This window comes from Macaca mulatta, chromosome 17, assembly GCF_049350105.2.
Source record: "Macaca mulatta isolate MMU2019108-1 chromosome 17, T2T-MMU8v2.0, whole genome shotgun sequence".
Lineage (NCBI taxonomy): Eukaryota > Metazoa > Chordata > Mammalia > Primates > Cercopithecidae > Macaca > Macaca mulatta.
The window spans coordinates 2246339-2269968 of record NC_133422.1 but is presented as its reverse complement, the minus strand read 5'-3'; the positions used below and the strand labels follow the sequence as shown (position 1 = coordinate 2269968).

The window sequence follows — 23630 nt, the reverse complement described above, 5'->3', positions numbered from 1 at the left end:
ATGATACTTTAGAGAACTTCTATCGACTGAGAAATGAGTTTCCAAGTATGGTAGAAGGTTTTTTTGGAACAATAATCTCCAAGCCCAATTAATAATTTTTCAGAAAGTTTTCCCAATTCAGTTTTTAGAAAGCCACATTTAAATGGCTATTTAAATAGACTATTACTTAATGATATCTTTTAGCTATATTCCTTAATACTGTGTCTTGTAACTTCTCCTAGATACAAGTGTGTCAGTCAGCTTTTCAGCTAGCTGAAGCCTCCCTAGGTCCCGCCTTACTTTAGCACAAAATTTGGTGGTGGTTCATCATTGGTAAATCAGCACCTAGTGACAGGGACGTGACATATTGAAGGTGCTGAGTAGACTTATATTGAACTTCTCTAAGAGGAATTTTCTACCACACTTAAGATCTGATTATAATGCTTTTGAACTCATAACACAGTCCTATGGCATGGACCTTGAGGATACTGCAACAGTGGGTCTCAAGAACAAACGTATTCTTAAAATAACCAAAGTAAGAGGAGTAAGGCAATGAACAATGGTGGTTCAAGGACTTTTTGCTTTCTATAAATTAAGTTTATGACAACCAGCAAAAGACTTGCCATCACACCTTATGCATAGACATTGAAGATTAGGCTGTTTCTATGGGTTTATATTATATTCATACCTGTTACTTTGAATAAAAGATGTGTTGAACCAGAAGAAAAACGGACAATTGTCATAGTATTTAGGAAGATTCTAAAGGAAAAAAAAAATTTCAAAGTAAAACTGATACCAAGAACTAATCATTCCAAAGAAATTAAAAGTTCCTTCCTTTATTCCTTTATATATTTATCAAACAATTATAACCATTAAATATGTAGCACTCTGCAATCTATAACAATGTACCCAAGACACAAAGGAGGAGGCTTGAAGAAAATGCTATTGTATTCTCTTGCTGTTTCTATCAACATTTTCAAGGAATAGTATTTTTCCCATGATAGGTATTTAACTTAGATGCTGTTATTTGAATCTGGTTTAGATACTGCCAAACAGACTCTACTAAGGACCTATGCCTACATATACCCAAGTATATTGTAGTGAATTCTGATAATTTTTTTATTGCCTCAGCATCCCTTTTAAATATAAATTGGACTTTCTGATATCAGAAGTGGGGTTCAGTCATCCTCAGCAGTTTCCAGTTTACCACTTCCCGGTTTCTCCATGTGACTGATGCTGATATCTGCCTCATACAACCTTCTCCTGGTGACCACTTCATCATGGGACAGCTGGATATAACCTACTTGACTCAACCCACAGACCCCCATACTCTGCAGGGACCATGTGGATATATCAGTAACCACCTCTCAGTCACAGCAGAGACTCATGGCTGCTTGCGTTAAACCAAATTAGACCTCCCCACAGGAAACCTGCTCAGGTAGCACCTCACGTCCCAATAAAGGCTTCCACTCTCAGGTCCCTCCCTCTCTCTCGCTATTGCTCCCCACCCATCAGTGGAGCACAGGCCTGGATGGATCCCCCTTCCAGTTGGCCCTGCAAAGCATGTTGCCCTCTTCTCTCTGGAATTAATAAAAAACTGCTTTGGTTATTTCATGTGTTGTATTGTGCTGCCTTCTCTGTTTCACCCAACTGTGTCACCCAAACCTAACTCTCTTTCCCGTCAGTGCTCCCAGCTACTCAGGAGGCTGAGGTGGGAGGATTGCTTGAGCCCAGGAGGCTGAAGCTACAGTTAGCTATGATTGTGCCACTGCACTCCAGCCTGGGTGACAGAGTGAGACCCTGTCTCAATTTCTTAATTTTTTAAAAAAGGTGCAAAACAAAACGTAATCATTGCTATGCAGTAAAACATACCTTTGAGTTTTTTTGGTTTTTTTAGCATCTTGGCTTTTACTTTTTTTGTTTATTTTGTATGTTTTGTATTTGAGAATACATGTAAATTTAGAAAAATGTAGAAAATTTACAATTTAGAAAAAAACAAATGAACAAAAATTATTTACATTACATATGCTCCTTTAAAAAAATTTGTTATAGATCTGATTTATTGTTTTCCTCCCCCTCCCTTGTTGGGAATTGTAGTAAAGCAAATCTTAAATAAAATCATTAGACCAGACAAGAACAACAGCAGAGGCTATTTTGTGATCACTCACCGAAGAGAAAAACTGTACCTTCACGTCGTCATACAGAGGGGGACCGTTGAATACATCAATTAACACTCTGTCTGTTTCAATGTCATGCAATATCTGTGAATGAACACATGGAGCTGAGAACTATGAACCTAGATAATGGTAACAATGCAGTTCCTTTTCACTTATCATGACGTCCTATATTTATCAAGTACTTTTGGTTTCACAGCCCAATCACCACATGTATAAATAATTATGAATAACCTTTTCTAGTTGCAATACTGTTGTTTGTATGTGTGTGTGTGTTTTGTTTTTTGAGACAGAGTCTCACTGTCACCCAGGCTGAAGTGCTGTGGTGTGATCTCGGCTCACTGCAACCTCTGCCTCCCAGGTTCAAGTGATTCTTGTGCCTCAGCCTCCCGAGTAGCTGGGACTATAGGCACATGCCACAACACCCAGCTAATTTTTGAATTTTTAGTAGAGATGGGGTTTCACTCTATTGGCCAGCCTGGTCTCAAACTCCTGGCTTCAAGTGATCTGCCCGCCTGGGACTCCCAAAGTGCTAGATTACAGGCATGAGCCACTGCACCCGACCTGTTGTTTATGTCTTTTAAAGGCCAACATGTTTGAGGGTTATCATGAACCACTTTTTTTTTTTTTTTTTTTTGAGACAGTCTCACTGTCACCAGGCTGGAGTGCAGTGGCATGATTTCAGCTGCCTGCACTTCCACCTCCTGGGTTCAAGCGATTCTCCAGCCTCAGCCTCCCAAGTAGCTGGGACTACAGGCATGTGCCACCACGCCCAACTAATTTTTGTATTTTTAGTAGAGATGGGGTTTCACCATGTTGGCCAAGATGGTCTCAATCTCTTGACCTCGTGATCCACCCGCCCTGGCCTCCCAAAGTGCCGGGATTACAGGCTCAGCCATGAGGCACTTTTCCAAAGTGCTTCACTTTTAAAAAGCATTGAATTTTCTATTAGACTTTAATCAATTAAATGTTATTATTTAACGTGTGTCATTTGATGTTCATGTGTTAGGGCCTTTTTTGAGAATACATTAAGAAGCTCACAATGTTAAAGCTAGCATTGACATTCAAAAAGCAATGTGTAATTCATCATGGTTTTTTATTTTCTAAATTTAAAAAATAACAACGGGGGTCTGTAACACTTGGGGGTTGGCCTGCATGCCCCTCCCAAGGGAGGAGGAGAGTAGGGTCCCCCTGCTCATCATGTTTTATCAGAACTCTTGTGTTTGTCAATGGGATCTTTGAACTTGACCAATGCAGGCTGCTGGATGGAGTGACCAAAGATAGGTCAAGTTTTGGAATGAATGACTTTGAAGCTATTTCTTTGACTCACTCTCATGTAAATAATGGCACCCACAATAGGAAAGGTCTATGGGAGGCCCTGTGAAAAACATAAGAGGTGCAGACTCAGTTGGCCCCTTCAGGGAGCTGTACACATAAGAAACAATAGTAGAATGGTACACAGCTCAATCTGTATGACAAAGACTGGGTGTGCTGTTACGCACTGCTGGGGGCTAGTTAACAGAAGGTGCAGGATGAGAAAATTTCATTAAGGAGGTAGAAACCGAATTGGGCATGAAGCAGTTTAGATAAAGGAAGAAGAGCTCTGAAAACAGAATCCAGTCCAAACGGAGGGAAAAAGACCAGCAATAACACAAAGTAGAAATTAGAAAAATGGGCCGGGCGTGGTGGCTCCCGCCTGTGATCTCAGCACTTTGGGAGGCTGGGGTGGGTGGATCACCTGAGGTCGGGAGTTTAAGACCAGCCTGACCAACAGAGAGAAACCCCGTCTCTACTGAAAATACAAAATTAGCCGGGCGTGGTAGCGCATGCCTGTAATCCCAGCTACTTGGGAGGCTGAGTCAGGAGAATCGCTTGAACCCAGGAGGCAGAGGTTGTGGTGAGCTGAGATTGTGCCAGTGCACTCCAGCCTGGGCAACAAGAGCAAAACTCCATCTCAAAAAAAAAAAAAAAAGAAAAAAATTGGAAAAACAACAACAAACAATGTCGGGCAGTGTGGCTCATGTTTATAATCCCAGCACTTTGCAAGGCTGAGGTGGGACAGGTTGCTTGAGCCCAGGGGTGAGACCAGCCTGGGCAACATAGCAAGTCCTAGCCTCTACAAAAAATAAAAAATAAAAAATTGGGGGATTGCTTGAGCTCAGGAGGTTGAGGCTGCAGTGAGTGAGCCATGATCATGCCACTGCGCTACAGCCTGGGCGACCGAATGAGACCCTGGCTCAAGAAAACGAAACAACAACAAAAAAAAAAAAAAAAAAAAAAAGGAAAGGAAGGAACGAAAGAAATAACCAACTAACTAACTAACTAAATTAGAGTTGTGTTCCAAGAGCCAAAAGGGATGACCCAGTTTATTTGGAATGAAGTCTGCTGGTCAAGCTACTGATGAGAAAAAGCTCAGGTATTAAGTCAGGGCTATTATGTCTCAAGAGCTCAAGAGCCAAGGATATAAGAGTGAAGGTGTTGAAAAATACAATGGGGCATTTCCTATGGGACAGAGAGGCCTGATAATTATCACACATAACACTATTTAGTGATTTACAGTTTACAAAGAAACTTTCTATATATTATCTAATTTAATTCCCATTACACTTGAGATGTGATATTGATTTGACAGATAAGGACATTGAGCAAAAGGTGTGAACTGACTCTGACCATGGGCACACAGTGTGTCTTCTGCTCGACCTACAATTTTTCACAATCAGAGCAATATTTCAGGATGCATATTTCAGGACTCTATACTGCATTGTATAAGGAGAAAGAAAGGGTAAGGAGACCACTGCAGAAATCTAGGCATGAGCAAAGGAGATTCTGGACAATGAGTGGCAGTGAGAACAGAAAAGAAGAACACAGAGAACTGTCAGAGGCATAATCTACAGAGACTGATGACTGACTGGATTTAGGTGCCGAGGCGAAGAGAATCAAAGCCCAAGGCCTGAGTGGAAGAAGCTGGTGCCACTTGCAGAAGCAGAGAGAAAGCTCACTGATAACTCGGACTGGCTGATGCATTTGAGTCAGAGTGGAAACTGTTCATGTTGTAGCTCCCGCATCTACAACTCAGTGGGTGCTCATAAATATCTGTTCGGTACATGAACAAGTAACAGTTGAAGCAAGGGGAATGGGTCATTCTTTAAGAATAAAGCATTTGCTAAGAACAGAAAGCCAAAGGTCAGGCCTGGGTGAATGCCCTCAGTCGGGAGACGCCAAAAAAAGTGGGTGGCGGAGAGGGGAGGGGGTGGCAGGGAACAGGATCAGTAATAGGAGAATTTGAGACAAAGGCCTGGGTAGAAATTCTAAAAGTTTATGGTTATTAGACATGAAGGATGCTTTATTACTATTTCAGAAAAGGTATATAGTTGTAGGCATTTCTTCATTGTAGCAAAACACTGACTACCAGGTCCCTTTTGCTTTGGATAAAGAGGTTCCTCCCCAGTTCATTCACTCTTGCATTGTTTCTCACAGGGTCATCCCACAGAACCTCTGACTTAGAATCACATGGGACATTCCTAAGTCTATGATTCCTGGGCCCTATTCCAGATTTCCCGAATCATACTTTGGGGGTACAACCTAGGAATGTAAATCTTTACAAGCTCTTTGGTGGTTTTCATGCACACTAAAATTTTAGAATCAGTGCTATATAATAAAAGATAAAATGACTGAGAAGAAGAGAATTCGCTAAAAATGACCAGATATGTAAATTAAAATCCTTAATACATTCCTGGGAACATGCTCAGAGTCTGTGGAAGTGTGAAAGGCAAAGCAACACTGAAGAGAAATAAATTCTGGAAAGCACCCTGAAAAAACTTGAGCAAACAGGTTAATTTATCTCTGGTTTGCATCCAAACCCAGTGACACCACGTTGATGGTAACCAGAAAGCGTTAGGGAATCTCTTTATGGTGAGTGATAGTTTAGGGAGGTGAACATTGCTGGTTTGACATTCAGCCTTAAACATCAGATTTTTTTCAATTCACATGTTTTCTCTTACCGAACAATTTCCTAATGAAGTACTGGAAAAGACAACTTTTTTCTCCATTACTATTCGGACTTTTAGATCACATACACCGCCTGTTCCAACACCTAAATGAAATTACAAAGGTAGGTTGATTAGCGTGAAGATCAATATGTCTCACCAATTAACATCATGGATTAAAAAGAGAAAAAATTATCCAAGCTAACAATCTATCAATAGTTACTTATTTGGTCTTGCATGGATTTTGTCTTTGAAAGACAAGGTTTCAAGCCAAGTTCTGTCTCGTAAAGCAGATTTTATAAGACTAGAGAAGAGAAAAAAAAAATACATACAGTTCAGCTTCAAAGACTTAGAATCCCATGACTTTATCTTTCCAGAAAAAATATTTAGGGAAGGTAGGCCGGGCATGGTGGCTCACGCCTGTAATCCTAGCACTTTGGGAGGGCAAGGTGGGTGGATTACTTGAGGTCAGGAGTTCTAAACCAGCCTGGCCAAGATGGTGAAACCCCATCTCTATTAAAAATACAAAAATTAGCCAGGCGTGGTGACACATGCCTGTAATCCCAGGTACTCAGGAGGCTGAGACAGGAGAATTGCTTGAACCTGGGAGGCAGAGGTTGCAATGAGCCAAGATCACACCACTGCACTCCAGCCTGGGCAACAGAACAAGACTCTGTCTCCAAAAAAAAAAAAAAGAAAGAAAAGAAACAGAGAAAATTCAGGGAAGGTGACTTGCAACCTTTCTTGCTAATGTGTTGCTTTCTTCAGCCTTCTGATCATAATGATTCTTAATAATAAATACTGTAGTTTAACTACTTTGGCCCTACTTTAAGGCCAGTTCCTGATGCAATCTCTATAAAAATATAGGATAGTTATATTCAAAAATTCCCATGGTGTTCAGTATATATTTACAAAGGCTTTTTGTTCCTTTTTTTCAATTCAAATGACCCACTTCCCTTAGCATTTCCTCAAAGACTTGGTTTCTCAGTCAATTAATTCTTTTATTGCTTGCCTCTCAACTCTACATTTAATTTTAATTCAAATATGTACAAAACTAAAGGTAGAAAATTAAAACAAATATCTTAATAAACTAGTGTATTAACTATCTCTGATAGATCATCTCATATGCTGTTTGTTTTCTTTTCATTTAATTTTGTTTTCACTAACACCATGATATTCATTTGTCATTAGAAATCACAGTTTCTTGCCTCAGTTCCTGGTGCAGAACTTCTTTCTATTGATGTTGACCAGTAATCAGTGAAATGTAGAACTAAACTCAGAAGGCTAAAAATCCTAGGCTGGCTGTGTGGACACCAGCATCCTGGCACCACGGCACCTATAGCACCCAGCACTGGCACCATCTCAGGTCCACAAGCTGGCTGCCAGAAGAGGTTTGCCTTAGGGGTTCCGAAGTATTGCCTCACTGCTACCTCTCTGGCAGTGGGAGTGGTGAGGCCCCATCCCTTCCACGCAGACACATCCTGCTTTCCCACCTCCCCTGAGTGTAAGCTGTGAGTGAGACGGTTACAGATGGAGGAGAGAGGGGAAAGGGAGAGCCCAAGGTGATGAGAAAAAAATATGCCTCTAAAAGAAGGTGAGAAAATGATAGATCTGGAGACACCTCCACCAAGGCAAACTCTGAACTAGAGGTGGTTGTGAGAAATAAGCAGTTTTGAGGGCACATGGTCCTCCTCCCTCATCAGAGGCCCACTCTGCCCTGAAAAGTCCACCCTGCGTTGAGACCAGAGGAGCAACGAGAACAAGAGAGACAGGAAGGGGATGAAGTCCCCCAAATTGGTGATGGAAAAGAAAAAGTGAAGAACATCTAAGGGCTGGCAATCAATGGGCAATTGCAGGAGGAGGGGCATACAGAAGGAGGAGATCACGTGTGAGGACATGTAAGAAGACAGGTGTGAGTCAGATCATCTGTATATACAACTATGAGTGAAATCCTCCCAGAGTGGGAACATTGGCCCTCCTGCCCAATTCTTCAATTATACATAAAGCACTTACCACGAATCGAATAAATAATGAATCTTTTTATAAAGAGTATCCGTCTCGGGGGGAGATTCCAGTTGTAGAGATGTTTCACTTGTGCAAAATATCCAACATATCTATTCTGAAAAGCAACAGAAACCTTACTTTAAGCGGAGATGAAAAGTCTAAAGTCAGCATTTCTTTTTTTTTTTTTTTTTTTTGCCTAAAGCTTGTAAAGGAGGTAAGTAATTAAGAAAACATTTACTGGATGCCCTTATATAACCAGGCGTTTTTCGGGATGCTGCCTCGCAACTATCTACCTCGAGGGGAAAATACTGAATTCAGAGCAATGGGGAAGTAACAAAGATGGAGCCAGGTCCTGTTTATAGGCTGCCTATGGTTGAGACGGCATCTAATCAGCACGACAGAACAGTTACAGCATCATCAGTGTCCAGACAGAAGCTTAGCTGTGGCTGAGTTGGAGGAAGGCTTGCGGTTTGGTGAAGAGCAGCTTCCTGGGCATGAGAGAAGATGGTATAAGTGAAAACCCCAGAGGATGCCTCCATACCTCAGTAGCAGGTTTCCTGTCATTCTTCTCTGGTTCCTGACAGCTAGAATTTCTTCACTTTGCATTTCCTCAATTCTGTTTTCACAAAGCCCTAGAATTCTCTTAGCCTTGTCCTTTCCCCGGGGCAAGCTGTTCATAATGGCTCTCCCCTGAATCTTTCTTCAAGGTAGTGAAGAGCTCTGGTCCTGAATCAACTGGTTCAGAATTCAAAAGTTGGCCATCATGCTGGCTCCTGCCTGTAATCCCAGCACTTTGGGAGGCCGAGGTGGACAGATCACCTGGCATCAGGAGTTTGAAACCAGCCTCGCCAACAGGGTGAAACCCTGTCTCTATTAAAAGTACAAAAATAGGCCATGTGTGGTGATGGGCCCCTATAACCCAGCCACCCGGGAGGCTGAGGCAGGAGAATCGCGTGAACGCGAGGTCGAGGTTGCAGTGAGCTGAGATTGCACCAATGCACTCCAGTCTGGGCGACAGAGCAAGACTGTGTCTCAAAAATTAAAAACAAAACAAAACAAAAAAAACCTCGTAAGTTCACAGACTGTTCCTTACCCATTGGGAAATGTTCATTAAAGTAACTAACCCATTGGGAAATGTTCATTAAAGCAACTAACTGCCATACTTTCCTTTAGAAAGGGCCAGTCATGAGGAAGGCTCATGAAAGTTCTTTTTTTTTTTTTTGAGACGGAGTCTCGCTCTGTCGCCCAGGCTGGAGTGCAGTGGCCGGATCTCAGCTCACTGCAAGCTCCGCCCCCCGGGTTCACGCCATTCTCCTGCCTCAGCCTCCCGAGTAGCTGGGACTACAGGTGCCCGCCACCGCGCCCGGCTAGTTTTTTGTATTTTTTTTTTTTTAGTAGAGACGGGGTTTCACCGTGTTAGCCAGGATAGTCTCGATCTCCTGACCTCGTGATCCGCCCGTCTCGGCCTCCCAAAGTGCTCAGATTACAGGCTTGAGCCACCTTAACTTAGGAGTAGATGTAGTCAATAGAATGGCCCACAGCGCCGGATCAGAATGTGATGGTGTCTGAGAATCACCAGCAGACACAGAGGGCACTCTGTCCTGAGGTCTTGCCAACAGAGCTCTCACACGTGCAGCTGAGTCCCTGTGTTGCTTTTTCAGTGAATCAGAGAAGATTCAGTTGCAGCCTTTGTTGTGCTAGTTCTGGACTAAAGTTAGGGAAACTATGCAGGACTGCAGAAGAAATGGGGATGGGGAGATGTGTGGGGAGAGTTGGTGAAGGAGCTCCATCTAGCATCCCCTTAACTTCTGCCACTAGATTCTCCACCTTTCCCTAAGGCCTGTAAACCACCAGGGCCCCCATGCTGCTTGTACTCCCATGCTTCCTTCTCCTACAACCTAAGACAACATGGACTTGTAGTAGAAATTAATACAACCAACACATAGGAGGCACTCACTACAAACAAAGAAGATATTATGAGAAAGGGGTGGAAAGATGGGTAAGCCATGGGCTTTGCCTTTAAAAGGGATACAGAAGTCACCACTTCAAATAACTAGAGAGTAACACAAAGTGATGTGGTCCCTAAAAGAAACACAAAGGGCTTTAAGAATTGAAAAAGCAAGAGATGACTTCAGGCTGAGAAGGGAAAGGGACTCTAGGAAAAGGGGCACGAGCAATGGCATGAGGGTATCAAGTGTCCACAGGCTGGGAAAAGCACACAGTCTAAATGTGTGGAGTGTGGGATGTGTGCATGCACACAGCGGAAGAAAAGGCTGGAAAAGTCAAACTGCGGCTCCTGAGTGCCAGGTTGAAACATGTAGTTTATTGCCATTGGCAGTGGGGACATAGTATAGATTTTGAGCATGGAAATGGCATGATTAGGGCTGCACTTCAGTAAATTCACCTGTTACTTTTAGCTTAGGGTCTATGACTATCTTTGTTTTGTTTTGGGCTTGGGTGTGGGAGGGAAGTGTCAGTGGATAAGGCTGAGTTCTTCTGGCCCAAAGTCAAGGTTTGGGGCCAGTAGTTACAGTGTTCTTCTAATGGGGCCAAGAGTACTTACTCAGCTCCCACCACTGACAGAAAAACTCATTTACAGCCTCATCCAAATCTATTTAGGAATTCCCAACCCACTCTCACTTCGGTTTCAGGGGCAACATAGAAAAGGCAAAATAAATGAGGCTGTGCACAGCACGAGCTTCAGAGACTGACATCGAGATTTCAGTCCTTGGTTCAAAAGTTACTTTCTCTGAACCTCAATTTTCTAATTTATAAGATGAGAATCATAGCAGTGCCTACTCATAGAGTTACTGAGAATAATAAATGAGATAGTGAATATACAACTCTTAGAATAGTTCAGCAAAGTCTAGAATGTTATAAATGCTATAGGATAAACACCCTGGTTTCTGCAATAAACAAATTACAAGTAATAAAAAATGGTGAGAAATCTCTGAACTTAGATTCTTAAGAGAGACTTAGGAGACACAGCAACCAAATGAATATGTGGACTTTGTTTGAATTCTGATTAAACAAACTAAATTTTCAAAGATTTTAAGACAATTTTGGAAACAAACATGGACTACAAATTTGATATTAAGGATTTTTAAGGTATAATATTTTTAGACATGATAAAAAGTGTTAAGGTTTGTTCTTGTTTTAAGAGTACTTAAAGGTCATACTAAAATGCTTGTGGGATAAAATGATCTGACGGCTGAAATTTCCTTAAAAATAACTCAGATTTAGGGAAAGTAAGAGTGGAGAGTGGGGCTGGGAGGTGTGAGTGGAGCGGGCAAAGAATGGATAAAGTGTGGCTGGCTGCAGGCTGAAATGACTGTTGCAGCAATGTGATGACTATGTGAGGATATACTGTATGATCCTCTGGACTTTTGTATATGATTAAAATTTTCCATAACAAAATGTTTCCAAAACAAAAAACAGAGTAACTGTGTGTGTTTCCTATGGGTGTTATGGGTGTTAAACGAGAGATGTGAAAGCACAACACTGTCTGGTGTACGGAAGAGGTTTTGGAAAGTTTATTTCCCCTTTTATTTTCTCTTGTAAAATACACCTTCCCGACAACACACAGAAAAGACACACACACGCGCGCACGCGCACACACACACACACACACACACACACCAGGAGTCATCCAAAAACAGTCTTTGTGATGTTTTGCAAGGGTTGAATTGCCCTAGTAAGGGTTTGTGAAGGACTTGGATCTTTTTTACACTGAAATCAAAGGCTGGTGATTTCAGATAAACTTCAGGGTCCTGCAGCCTTGGGTACTGGACCTTCCTACTTTGGGAAAATAATCAACTCCTGAGCTCCGTAAACAATAACCAGGATAGACCAGAAAGCAGGTGCTCTGGGGAGAAGCCAGAGTCCCCAGCATGTGGGCAGCACCTGAAGCCTGACCCTCAGACTCAGGAGGGACCAAGGCCTGTTGCAGGGCACCCAACTGCTGCTGCCTGATCACCAGGGTCTAAAATGAAACCAAGTAACAGGTGGCAATCTTAACCCACTCCCCTAAAAAAAACTCCCACTTTTTAAAAGAAAACTTACCTGAGAAGGAGTTTCTACTCCCTGAAATTTACTGCTGTTGGTTTTATCTGTTCGCCTTTCTCCAAAATAATATAGGCTTTCCTACAAAAAAAAGGGTACAATCCAACCATGGTTCATCTGCACTCTTTCCTTTCCTAGATTAGGTACCCTTAGTGTTTCTACGCCCACCTTCTTTCCTAAAGTCAGTGATTTGTTTGTTTCTTTGTTTTTTGGTAGTCTTGCTCTGTGACCCAGACTGGAGTACAGCAGCAGGATCTAAGCTCACTGCAACCTCTGCCTCCTGGGTTCAAGCGATTCTACTGCCTCAGCCTTCTGAGTAGCTGGGACTACAGGTGTGTACCACCATGCTCAGCTAATTTTTTGTATTTTTAGTAGAGATAGGGGTTTCACCGTGTTGGCCGGGGTGCTCTCAAACTCCTGACCTCAAGAGATCCGCCTGCCTCAGCTTCCCAAGTGCTGGGATTAAAGATGTGAGCCACCCGTGCCCGGCCGCAGTGATCTTTGGGTAGAGGCTACCCAAAATAACAAAATTAGGACTTCTCTCATTCAAGCATTCACAAATTCATAAAATTTTAGAGCTGGAAAGACCTTAGAAAGCATCTGGTCCAACCCTTCTTTCCATATTACAAATGACAACAGTGAGACCAAAAGAAAACCAAGCAATCTGCCCTGGAGATGCTGCAGCCAGTTAGAGGCAGCTCAGGCCTGGAATACAGGTCCCTGGATCTCAGTCTAGGGCTCCGGATCAATAGCTGTCAATGACTGTCAAACGTTTGTTTTTTAAGCTGCAATCCACATTAATAAACCTAGGAGACACACACACACACACACACACACACACCAATATTTAAACCTTTTGGTATTTTCTATTCTGGTCTATTCCACTTTATTTTTAAAAGATGTCAGTTACAACCCAGTAACTTTATTTTACAACTCACTGATAAATCATGATCCATAGCTTGAAAAACACCATCCTAGAACATCCATTTTCAAAATCTGTGTATCTCAAATTAGAGAAACCAAAGGTGGTGGAACTTGAGTGCTGGGCATTGTGCGTAACCACCACCTCTTCCCGAGACTGTCGGCCAAACAACTCAAGCGGAGCTGCTGGAAATGGCAGCATCTCAGCAAGAAGATGGCAGAAAGAAAAATGACTGAGAACTCTGCTTTAAGTGGAAACAGCCCACCTTGTCTTATCAGAAATTTCTAGAGGTCACAGACTCCATGTCTTGACTAAGCAAAGCCATTTACATTCAGGAGAGGCTTTGTTCTGAGTTGTGAAATGTTGCTTTTTATCTACCTAAGAGTTGTGAGGATGGTCAAGGCTGGAGTCATCTAATTAAGCTTGATACTATTCTCACGAGGAAGGAAGAAGTCATGGTACTGGCAGGAGTAAGAGCAGGGCCAGGTGAAGTGAGGGAAGCATCTTGATTACTGAATTTTTTTTATTTGTGTAACATGGTTTTACTCCCCTCACCTTAATCCTTCCCCAACAGGTCTTGTCTTTATTTAAAATGTTGATATTGTATACATCATAAATTTTTTGCATTAATTTTTATTGTTAAAATATTGCATTAAAATTATTTATTTTAATGATCGCAATTTTTAGCATTCCCTTAAATTTTGCACCCCATTGACCTCACTCTTGTCCCGGCCCAAAGAGATTCTTAAGTCAGCTACTAACCAGTGCATGGTAAACAAGAAAGTATCGAAAACAGAGTTTCTAAAAACTGCTTCTCGAATTACAATTTTACTAAGCATCATGACTAAAATAATCATCTTAACGTCCTACCAGTGATGTTTCAGAACTAGCAAACTCAGTTATCATAAGACAAAGTTTGTAGAACATCTTTCATACCTCTGCAGTTAAAAATATTTCGGAGGCAATAAGGAAGGCACAAATCATAGTTCCAGTTCTTCCTAGAAAAGAAAAGAAGTTAGTTCAAGGAACATACGTGGTATAAAAATACACTCAGAAATATTCAAGGAGTGCATTTTAAGTTGATTTTCTCTCTTTTTTTGAGACAGGGTCTTGCTGTGTTACGCAGGCTGGAGTGCAGTCGCACAATCTTGGCTCACCGCAACCTCCGCCTCACAGGTGAAAAACACGCAAATTACATTTACAGTAAAAATATCTCTCACCACCTGTCCACAAAAGGACACGAGGAGGTTTTTACTAAATCTGTAAGAAAGTAATGATTCATGTCTTTTATAATTTTTTTGGATAATAGTAAAAAAGAAAAATTCCCAACTCATTTAGTATATTAATATAACTGATTCCAAAATTGCACAAATACAGTAGAAGAAAAGATAACTTTACACCAGTCTCAAATACAAATGTAGATTTACAAACATACACATATTTTTAAAGTGAATTCAGCAATGTAGAAACACCATGTATCAACACCAAGTGCCATTTCTCTTAAGGATGCAAGGATGTTTTTTCCAGGACGGCAGATGACAGGCTTTAGCATGCCTCAGTCATTTGGAAATAGCAAGCAAGGACCTAAAGACCAACTCTGTGCGCTTTAATTTAAGAAAGACAATGGCAGTTCCCGGGAATTAGGAAGGACACCCAGATCCTGGGGAGGACAAGGCAGGCCAGCAGCCCCCATGACAGCATTGGACTGACAGAAGTGGTGAGTGGCGCCCCGGTATGTGAGACAGACAGACAGACAGACAGACAGACAGCCCCTCTGTCCCATCTTTCCGCCGGATTTTCGGACTGACAGAAGTGAGTGAGTGGCGCCCCGGTGTGTGAGACAGACAGACAGACAGACAGACAGCCCCTCTGCCCCATCTTCCCACCGGATTTTCGGACTGACAGAAGTGAGTGGCGCCCCGGTGTGTGAGACAGACAGATAGACAGACAGCCCGCCCCTCTGTCCCATCTTCCCACCGGATTTTCGGACTGACAGAAGTGAGTGGCGCCCCGGTATGTGAGACAGACAGACAGACAGACAGACAGACAGCCCCTCTGTCCCATCTTCCCACCGGATTTTCGGACTGACAGGAGTGAGTGGCGCCCCGGTATGTGAGACAGACAGACAGACAGACAGACAGCCCCTCTGTCCCATCTTTCCGCCGGATTTTCGGACTGACAGAAGTGAGTGAGTGGCGCCCCGGTGTGTGAGACAGACAGATAGACAGACAGACAGCCCCTCTGTCCCATCTTCCCACCGGAGATCCAAGCCACCGGCAGAGGAAGCGCCTTGTGTCTCCCCAGCCTTGGAGCTAACTTGAGGCGAGACTTGGAGACTTTGCGAGGGAAAGACACAGGGGAACGCTGCCGGCATTTTCCCAGCTGGACAAGACTGGGGGATCTTCCCTGCAGGGCTCCACCATCTTGTGCCCCCAGTCCCGCTACCCCGAGGGCCGAGGCGGGAGCTCCGATTACTGTGCGCCCCGGAAACCCGCCCGTCGCCTGAGGCAACAGAGCGCTCCGCCCAATGAACAGGGACCAAGCGCGCGGCCAGCGGCTCCGGCACCAGCCAGCTCTTACCCACGGCGCCCTCTACTGGCTGGTAGTCAAACCACACACGCAGCATAAAACCTGCAGACAGAAGCGCACGGGCCAAAAACACCCTACCCAGCGCGCTCTACAGTCCACCCCCTAGGGAGGAGGGAAAGGGAAAGAAGAAAATAATAATAATAATAATAATACAGGAGAGGAAAGAAAAAGAAAAAACCCTACCCAAACAAAAATAATTACACAGATTAGAAGTGCTAGCATCTCCAGAAGAGAAGGACCCGTGCAAGAATTCTGGCACCATGAGAAATCTGAATGTAGCGACAGTACCAAAGCATCACACCAGCTCTCTGGCAATGCTTCCTACCAAAATGAAAACTCAGAAATGACAATAAACAATTCAAAGCTTGGGTTGCAAGGAAGCTCAATGAGATTCAAGGTTGAAATCAACAAAAAGAAACTTCTAAATCAATCCAGGAAAAGGTGGAAGAGATAAACATCTTAATAAGAAATCAATCAGAACTTCTGGAATTAAAAAAACTCACTTAAGGAATTTCAAAATACAATTGAAACCTTTATCAATAGACTGGATAAAGTAGAAAACATAATTTCAGAGCTTGAAGACTGGTCTTTTGAACCAATCCAGTTAGACAAAAATAAAGAAAAAAGATTTTTTAAAAGTGAAGAAAGTCAGAATATGAGATTATGTAAAGTGACCAAACCTACAAATTACTGGTATTCCCTAGAGAGAAAGAGAAAAAGAAAACAATCTGGAAAACATATTTCATTTCTTGAAAATAATTCAAGAAAATGTATTGAATCTTGCTAGATGGACATCTAAGTACAATAAAGCCAGACAGCACCTGTGAGATACTATAAAAAATGAACATTACCAAGGCATATACTCACCAGACTGTCCAAGGTCACTGTCAAAGAAAAAGCCCTAAAGGCACTAGAGAAAAAGGCCAGATCACATACGAAGTTAGCCCCATCAGGATAACAGTAGACGTCTCAGCAGAAACCTCACAAGCCAGGAGAGATTGAGGGGTCTATTTTCAGAATTCTGAAAGAAAATAAATCATAATCAAGAGATTCATATCCTGCCAAACTAAGCTTCATGACTGAAGGAGAAATAGAAACATTTTTCTAGAGAAGCAAATGCCAAGAGAGTTCATCGCCACTAGACCAGTCTTACAAGAGATGCCTAAGGGAGTTGTAAACATGGAAATGAAAGAATGATACCTGCTATCATAAAAACACACTTAACTACATAGCTCACAGACCCTATAAAACAACCACACAATAGAAAGTACAAAGAAACCAGTTAACAATTTCATGATAGGGTGAAAAGCTCACATGTCAATATTAACCTTGAATGTAAATGGTTTAAACCACTTAAAAGTCACAGAGTGGGCTGGGTGCAGTGGCTCATTCCTGTAATCCCAGCGCTTTGGGAGACCAAGGCGGGCGGATCATGAGGTCAGGAGATCAAGACCATCCTGGCCAACATGGTGAAACCCTCTCTCTACTAAAAATATAAAAATTAGCCAGGCGTGGTGGCACATGCCTATAATCCCAGCTACTCAGGAGGCTGAGGCAGGAGAATCACTTGAACCCAGGAGTCAGAGGTTGTGGTGAGCCAATATCGTGCCACTGCACTCTAGTCTGATGATAGAGTGAGAGTCTGTCAAGAAGGGAAAGAAAAGAAAAGAAAAGAAAAGAAAAGAAAAGAAAAGAAAAGAAAAGAAAAGAAAAGAAAAGAAAGAAAGAGAGAGAGAAAGAGAGAGAGAGAAAGAAAGAAAGAAAGAAAGAAAGAAAGAAAGAAAAAGAAAAGAAAGAAGGAAAGAAAGAAAGAAAGAAAGAAAGAAAGAAAGAAAGAAAGAAAGAAAAAGAAAGAAAGAAAGAAAAGTCAGAGTGGCAAGTTGGATTAAAAAAACAAAACCCATCTGTCTGCTGTCTTCAGGAGACCCATCTCACATGTAACAACACCAATAGGTTCAAAGTAAAGGGCTGAAGAAAGATCTATCACACAAACAAAACACAAAAAAGAGCAGGGGTCACTATTCCTAAAACAGATAAAACAGGCTTTAAATCAACAACAGTAAAAAAGGACAAAGAAGGGCATTACATAATGATAAGGAGTTCAACAAGAAGCCTTAACTATCCTAAACATATATGCACCCAACATTGGCTCACGTGGGTTAATAAAACAGATACTTCTAGACCTATGAAAAGACTTAGCCACACAACAATAGTCAGGGGATTTCAACACCCCACTGACAACATTACACAGATCATAAAGACTGAAAACTAACAAAGAAATTCTGGACTTAAATTCAACACTTGACCAATTGGACCTAATAGAAACCTAAAGAACTCTTAGCGTTTTGGGAGGCCGAGGCGGGTGGGCGGATCATGAGAACAGGAGTTCGAGACCAGCCTGGCCAATATGGTGAAACTCCGTTGCTACTAAAAATGCAAAAATTAGTCCGGCATGGTAGCAGGTGCCTGTAATCCCAGCTACTCGGGAGGCTGAGGCAGGAGAATTTCTTGAACCCAAGAGGCAGAGGTTGCAGTGAGCCAAGATCATGGCACTGCACTCCAGCCTGGACAACAGAGCATGACTCCATCCCAAAAAAACAAACAAAACACCCACAAACCAAAAAAGCCCTAGATCAGATGTATTCACAGCTGAATTCTATCAAATATACAAAGAAGAACTGATGCCAGTTCTACTGAAACTATTCCAAAAAATTGAGGAGGGACTCTTCTCTAATTCATTCCATGAATCCTGCATCACCCTGAAACCAAAACCTGGCAAAGACACAATAAAAAAAAGAAAACTAAAGGGTAATCTCAATGATGAAGACAGCCACAAAAATCCTTAACAAAACACTGGGAAACCAAATCCAACAGCACATCAAAAAATTCACAATCAAGTAAGCTTCATTCCAAGGATACAAGGTCCAGCACATGCAAATCAATAAATGTGATTCACCACACAAAGAGAATTAAACAGAAACCACATGATCATCTCAATAGATGCAGAAAAAAAAGCATTTGATAAAATTCAACATCTTTCTTGATAAAAAATAAAAAAACACTCAAGAAACTAGGAATCAAAGGAACATACTTCAAAATAGAGCCATGGGCCAGGTGCAGTGGCTCACATCTGTAATCCCAGCACTTTGGGAGGCCAAGGCAGGCAGATCACTTGAGGTCAGGAGTTCAAGACCAGCCTGGCCAACATAGTGAAACTCCATCTTTACTAAAAATACAAAAATTAGCCGGGCGTGGTGTCGCACACCTGTAATCTCAGTGACTCAGAAGGCTGCGGCAGGAGAATCGCTTGAACCCAGGAGGCGGAGGTTGCAGTGTGCCGAGATTGCGCCACTGTACTCCAGCCTGGATAACAGAGCAAGACTCCATCTTAAAAAAACAAAAAGAAAAACAAAAACAAAAAAACAGGCTGGGCACGGTGGCTCATGCCTGTAATGCCAGCACTTTGGGAGGCTGAGGTAGGTGGATTACCTGAGGTCAGGTGCTCGAGAGCAGCCTGGCCAACATGGTGAAACCCCATCTCTACTAAAAATACAAAAATTAGCTGGGCATGGTGACAGGCACTTGTAATCCCAGCTACTTGGGAGGCTGAGGCAGGAGAACTGCTTGAACTTGGGAGGTGGAGGTTGCAGTGAGCCAAGATTCCGCCATTGCACTCCAGCCTGGGCAACAAGAGCAAAACTCCATCTCGAAAAAAAAAAAAAAAGAAATCATTTCCTTTGCAGCATCATGGATGCAGCTGAAGTCATTATCCTGAGCAAATTAATGCAGGAACGAAAAACCAAATACCGTATGTTCTCACTCATAAGTGAAAGCTAAACAATGGGTGCTCATGGACATCAAGGCGGCAATAATGGACACTGGGGAGTTCTAGAGGGGGCTCAGCAGAAAAGAGCACAGGTTGAAAAACTATTGGGTCCTATGCGCAGTACCTGGGGGATGTGATCAATCATACCCCAAACCTCAGTATCACACGATATTACCAATAAACCTGCACATGTACTTCCGAATCTAAAATAAAAGTTACATTATACCAAAAAAACTAAGCTCAAAAAGAAAACAAATGTGTTTTTCCCATTAAAAGACAAACAATAAAAGAGTACAAGAATCATCCTATATCAGAAATCTATATTAATGCAATTTATCATATTCATTGATTAAAGAAGACATACCTTACAATTATCTCAATAATGCAGGAAAAAGCATTCACTAAAATTCACCTGTGGCTTTAAAAATTAACAAACACTAGGAAACCTCCTTAACTCAACAAAGAGAATCTACCAAAATACCTACCAGGAACATCATATTAATGACATAATATTGACAGCATTTTCTTTAAAGCCTGGAATTAAACGAAAATGCCCTCTCTTCACTGCTTCCGTTTAACAATATACCACAGGCCTAACCAGTGTAGAAAGTCAGTGTGGTAAGTAAATCTGTAGAATAACTCCTTAATCTAATGAGAGAGTTTAGGAAGATTTCTAGATGCAGGCTCAACATAAATAAAAATTAATAGCTAAATCAAGGATGCAGGTTGAAATCTTTACAGTAATTACTAAAAACACAGAAAAGAAGTATATGACTTCCAAGGTAATGACAGAGGGTGAGAAGGAAAGAATTATATTATTAAAATTCAATCAAACAAAAACAGAATGTCAGTAGGAATAGAGGAGAGTTAAATAAAATAATTGACAAATAGATGTACATAGAACGCTGTTCTCAACAATGCATAATACATGTTCTTTTGAAATGTACAGAAAACATCTGATAATATCGACCAAATTCTGGGCCATAAAGCAAGTCTAAACAATTTTCAAAGAACTAAAAAAGAAAAAAAATACATAGTATGTTCTGTGTCCACAACACAATATAATCAGAAATCAAAAATTTAAAGATAAATACAAAATTTTCATGTTTGGAAATAAGGAAATATACTTCCACAAAACTCATGGGTCAAAAAAAAGCAAGCACAGTCAAAACTGGAAAATAGTTTGAACTAAGTAAAATAAAAACACTACAAATAAAAATTTATGGGATGAAGCTAAAGCAATTCTTGTAGCCTACAATCCTGTTTCCCTACAAGGGAAAACTTGTAGCCTTAAATGGTAAATAGAAAAGACAGTGGTCGACACTCTAAGAATTATCCATGTCAAGAAGTCAGGAAAAGAACAAATTAACCCAAAGAGTGCAGAAGAAAATATGAAATATAATAGTAATTGATGAAATAAAAAATAAATTAAAAATAGAGACCACCAATAAGGCCAAAAATTTGGTACTTTTAAAAGACTAGTAAAATTGATAAATCCCTGGTGAGACTAATCAAAAGAAAAAAGGGGAGAAGGTACCAAGAAAGCAATGTAAGGAATAAGAAAAGAAACACCTCTGTAGACATTAAAATGGTAAAATGATATTGTGAACAATTTGATGTTAAGACAGTTCAAAGTTAGATTAAATGGACAAATGCTGGGAAAACTATAATCTACCAAAATGGGCAAAATAAATAAAATTATTAAAAAATTCTATATGTGGAATTGAGCCATAATTTAAAGACTTCCCTCCAGAAAAAACTCTAGGCCAATGTGCCTTCACTGGTGAATTTCACTTTATACTTAAGAAGGAAGAAAATCAGCACGCATAAATTTACTCAGAGAATAAAAACAGAGAAAATGAAATCTAACTCATTTTACAAAGCCAAGATTTGAAAAAAACTATGAGGAAGGAAAATTATAACCAATTGCCCAGATGACATGAATTTAAAAATCCTAAACAAAATATTAACAAACAGGATCTGGCAATTTAATAATAAAATAATGATTATTTAACAAAATAATACAGCACAATTACGTTTATTCCAGAAATATGTTGGTTTACCACTTAATCAATGTAATTAACCACATTCATTTATAGGATAAAGTAGAAAAATTATCATCTCAAAGATTCAGAAAAATCTTTAAAAATTCAACATCCATTCATGATTAAAAAAAAACTCTTAGTAAACTAAAGGAATTTCTTTTTTCTTTCTTTCTTTCTTTTTTGTTTTGTTTTGTTTCGTTTTGTTTCGTTTTTTGAGACAGAGTCTCACTCTGTTATCCAGGCTGGAGAGCAGCAGTGCGATGTTGGCTCACTGCAGCCTCTGCCTCCTGGGTTCAAGTGATTCCCTCACCTCAGCCAGGGTAGTTGGCATTGCAGGCATGCGCCACCACACCTGGCACATTTTTGTATTTTTTAGTAGAGATGGGGTTTCACCATGTTGCCTAGGCTGGTCTTAAACTTCTGGCCTCAAGTGATCTGCCCCGCTGGGCCTCCCAAAGTGCTGGGATTACAGGTATAAGTCACGGCGCCCAGCCAAGGAATTTCTTAATCTGATAAATGGTAGCTCTCTCACACACACGCACGCGCGCACACACACACACACTCATAAAGCAATTGGAGAGATGTTGAAAGCTTTTCCTTTGAGAATGGAACTGTATGTTGATGGTTGCTATTGCCACTTGTCATTTTACGCTGTACTAAAGGTTCTAGCCAGTGCTAGGGGAGAGAAATGACTGAAATGGAAAAAATACAATTTATTATTTTCATATGACGTAATCATGTACCATAAAATCCAAAAGAATCTATAGATAAATTAGTAGAACTAATAAGTGAGTTTAGGCTGGACACAGTGGCTCAGGCCTGCAGTCCTAGCACTCTGGGAGGCGGAGGCTGAGGCTGGCAGATCACTTGAGCCTAGGAGTTTGAGACCTACCTGGGCTACATAGCAAAACCCCATCTCTACAAAAAAATCAAAAAATTAGCTGGGCATGGTGGCACCTGCCTGCAGTCCTAGCTACTCAAGAGGCTGATATGGGAGGATCACCTGAGCCCAGGGAGGTTGAGGCTATAGTGAGCCATGATCGTGCCACTGCACTCCAGCCTGGGTGACAGAATGAGACCCTACCTCAAAAAAAAAAAAAAAAAGTGAGTTTAGGAAAGTTGCTAATTGCAAGATTAATTAATGAACTGCATTTAAAACAACAAAAAAACATTTAGAAAATAAACATTTTAAAGGGATGTCATTTAAATAATCACAAAAGAAGTCTAGGAATAAATCTCACCAAAAATACGCAAGCTTTCTACACAGAAAACGAGAAAGCATTGTAAAGAGAAATTGAAGAGGACCCAACTCAATGAGAGAACACCTCTGTTCATGGGTTGGATGAGTCAATATTGTAAAAATTCAATTCTCCCCAGTCTATAAATTCAATGCAATTCCAAGCAAATTTCTATCCAGTGTGTGTAATTTGACTAGTTGATTCCCAAATTTATATGGAAATGTAGATGACCTAAAATACCCAAACCATTGTGAAGAAAAAGAAAAAGATGGTTATACTCACATGACTGGAAATGAGGACGTATTAGAAAGCCACAATAAGATAGTTGTGCTGTTGGCACACAGATGAAAAATCGATGAACAGAACAGAAAGGTCAGAAACAGATTCATGTTCTGCAGGGTAGTAAAGCAATGAAAATCTTCTCACCCGTGTGCTGGAATAATTGGATAGCCATACATGGAAAAAGATGAAACCTGATGCCTTCCTCACACCACACACATAAATCAATTTTAAAAGGAATGAACCTTCTAGAAGAAAACATAGTAGTAAAATGTCCTTTAAACTCAAAGAATATTGTCTTAATCAGGACACAAACGCACAAACTGTATAAAGGGAAAGCATGATACCTACGACGGTAACACAACTAAGAACTTCTGTCAACCACAGGATACTCCTGAGAGAGAGAAAAGGCAAATCACAGAGCAGAAAAGCTTTCCTGAATACATTTATGATCAATAACAGAACTGAAATCAGAATGCATAAATAATTCCTACATCAAGAGAAAAAGGATGAATAAACCAGGAGA

General features: G+C 41.1%; 1 protein-coding gene across 1 annotated transcript in view; it reads right to left on the bottom strand.

Annotated features, from left to right (window-relative positions):
• Window positions 1-23630, bottom strand: part of TPTE2 (transmembrane phosphoinositide 3-phosphatase and tensin homolog 2) — an 87926-nt gene that overhangs the window by 2033 nt on the left and 62263 nt on the right. Inside the window, exons 17-22 of the mRNA XM_077973768.1 lie at window positions 14064-14125; window positions 12206-12286; window positions 8153-8258; window positions 6155-6246; window positions 2148-2240; window positions 668-738 (exon numbers count right to left, since the gene is read on the bottom strand). Coding sequence (XP_077829894.1) covers window positions 668-738; window positions 2148-2240; window positions 6155-6246; window positions 8153-8258; window positions 12206-12286; window positions 14064-14125 — 505 coding nt within the window. The remainder of the gene's footprint in view (window positions 1-667; window positions 739-2147; window positions 2241-6154; window positions 6247-8152; window positions 8259-12205; window positions 12287-14063; window positions 14126-23630) is intronic.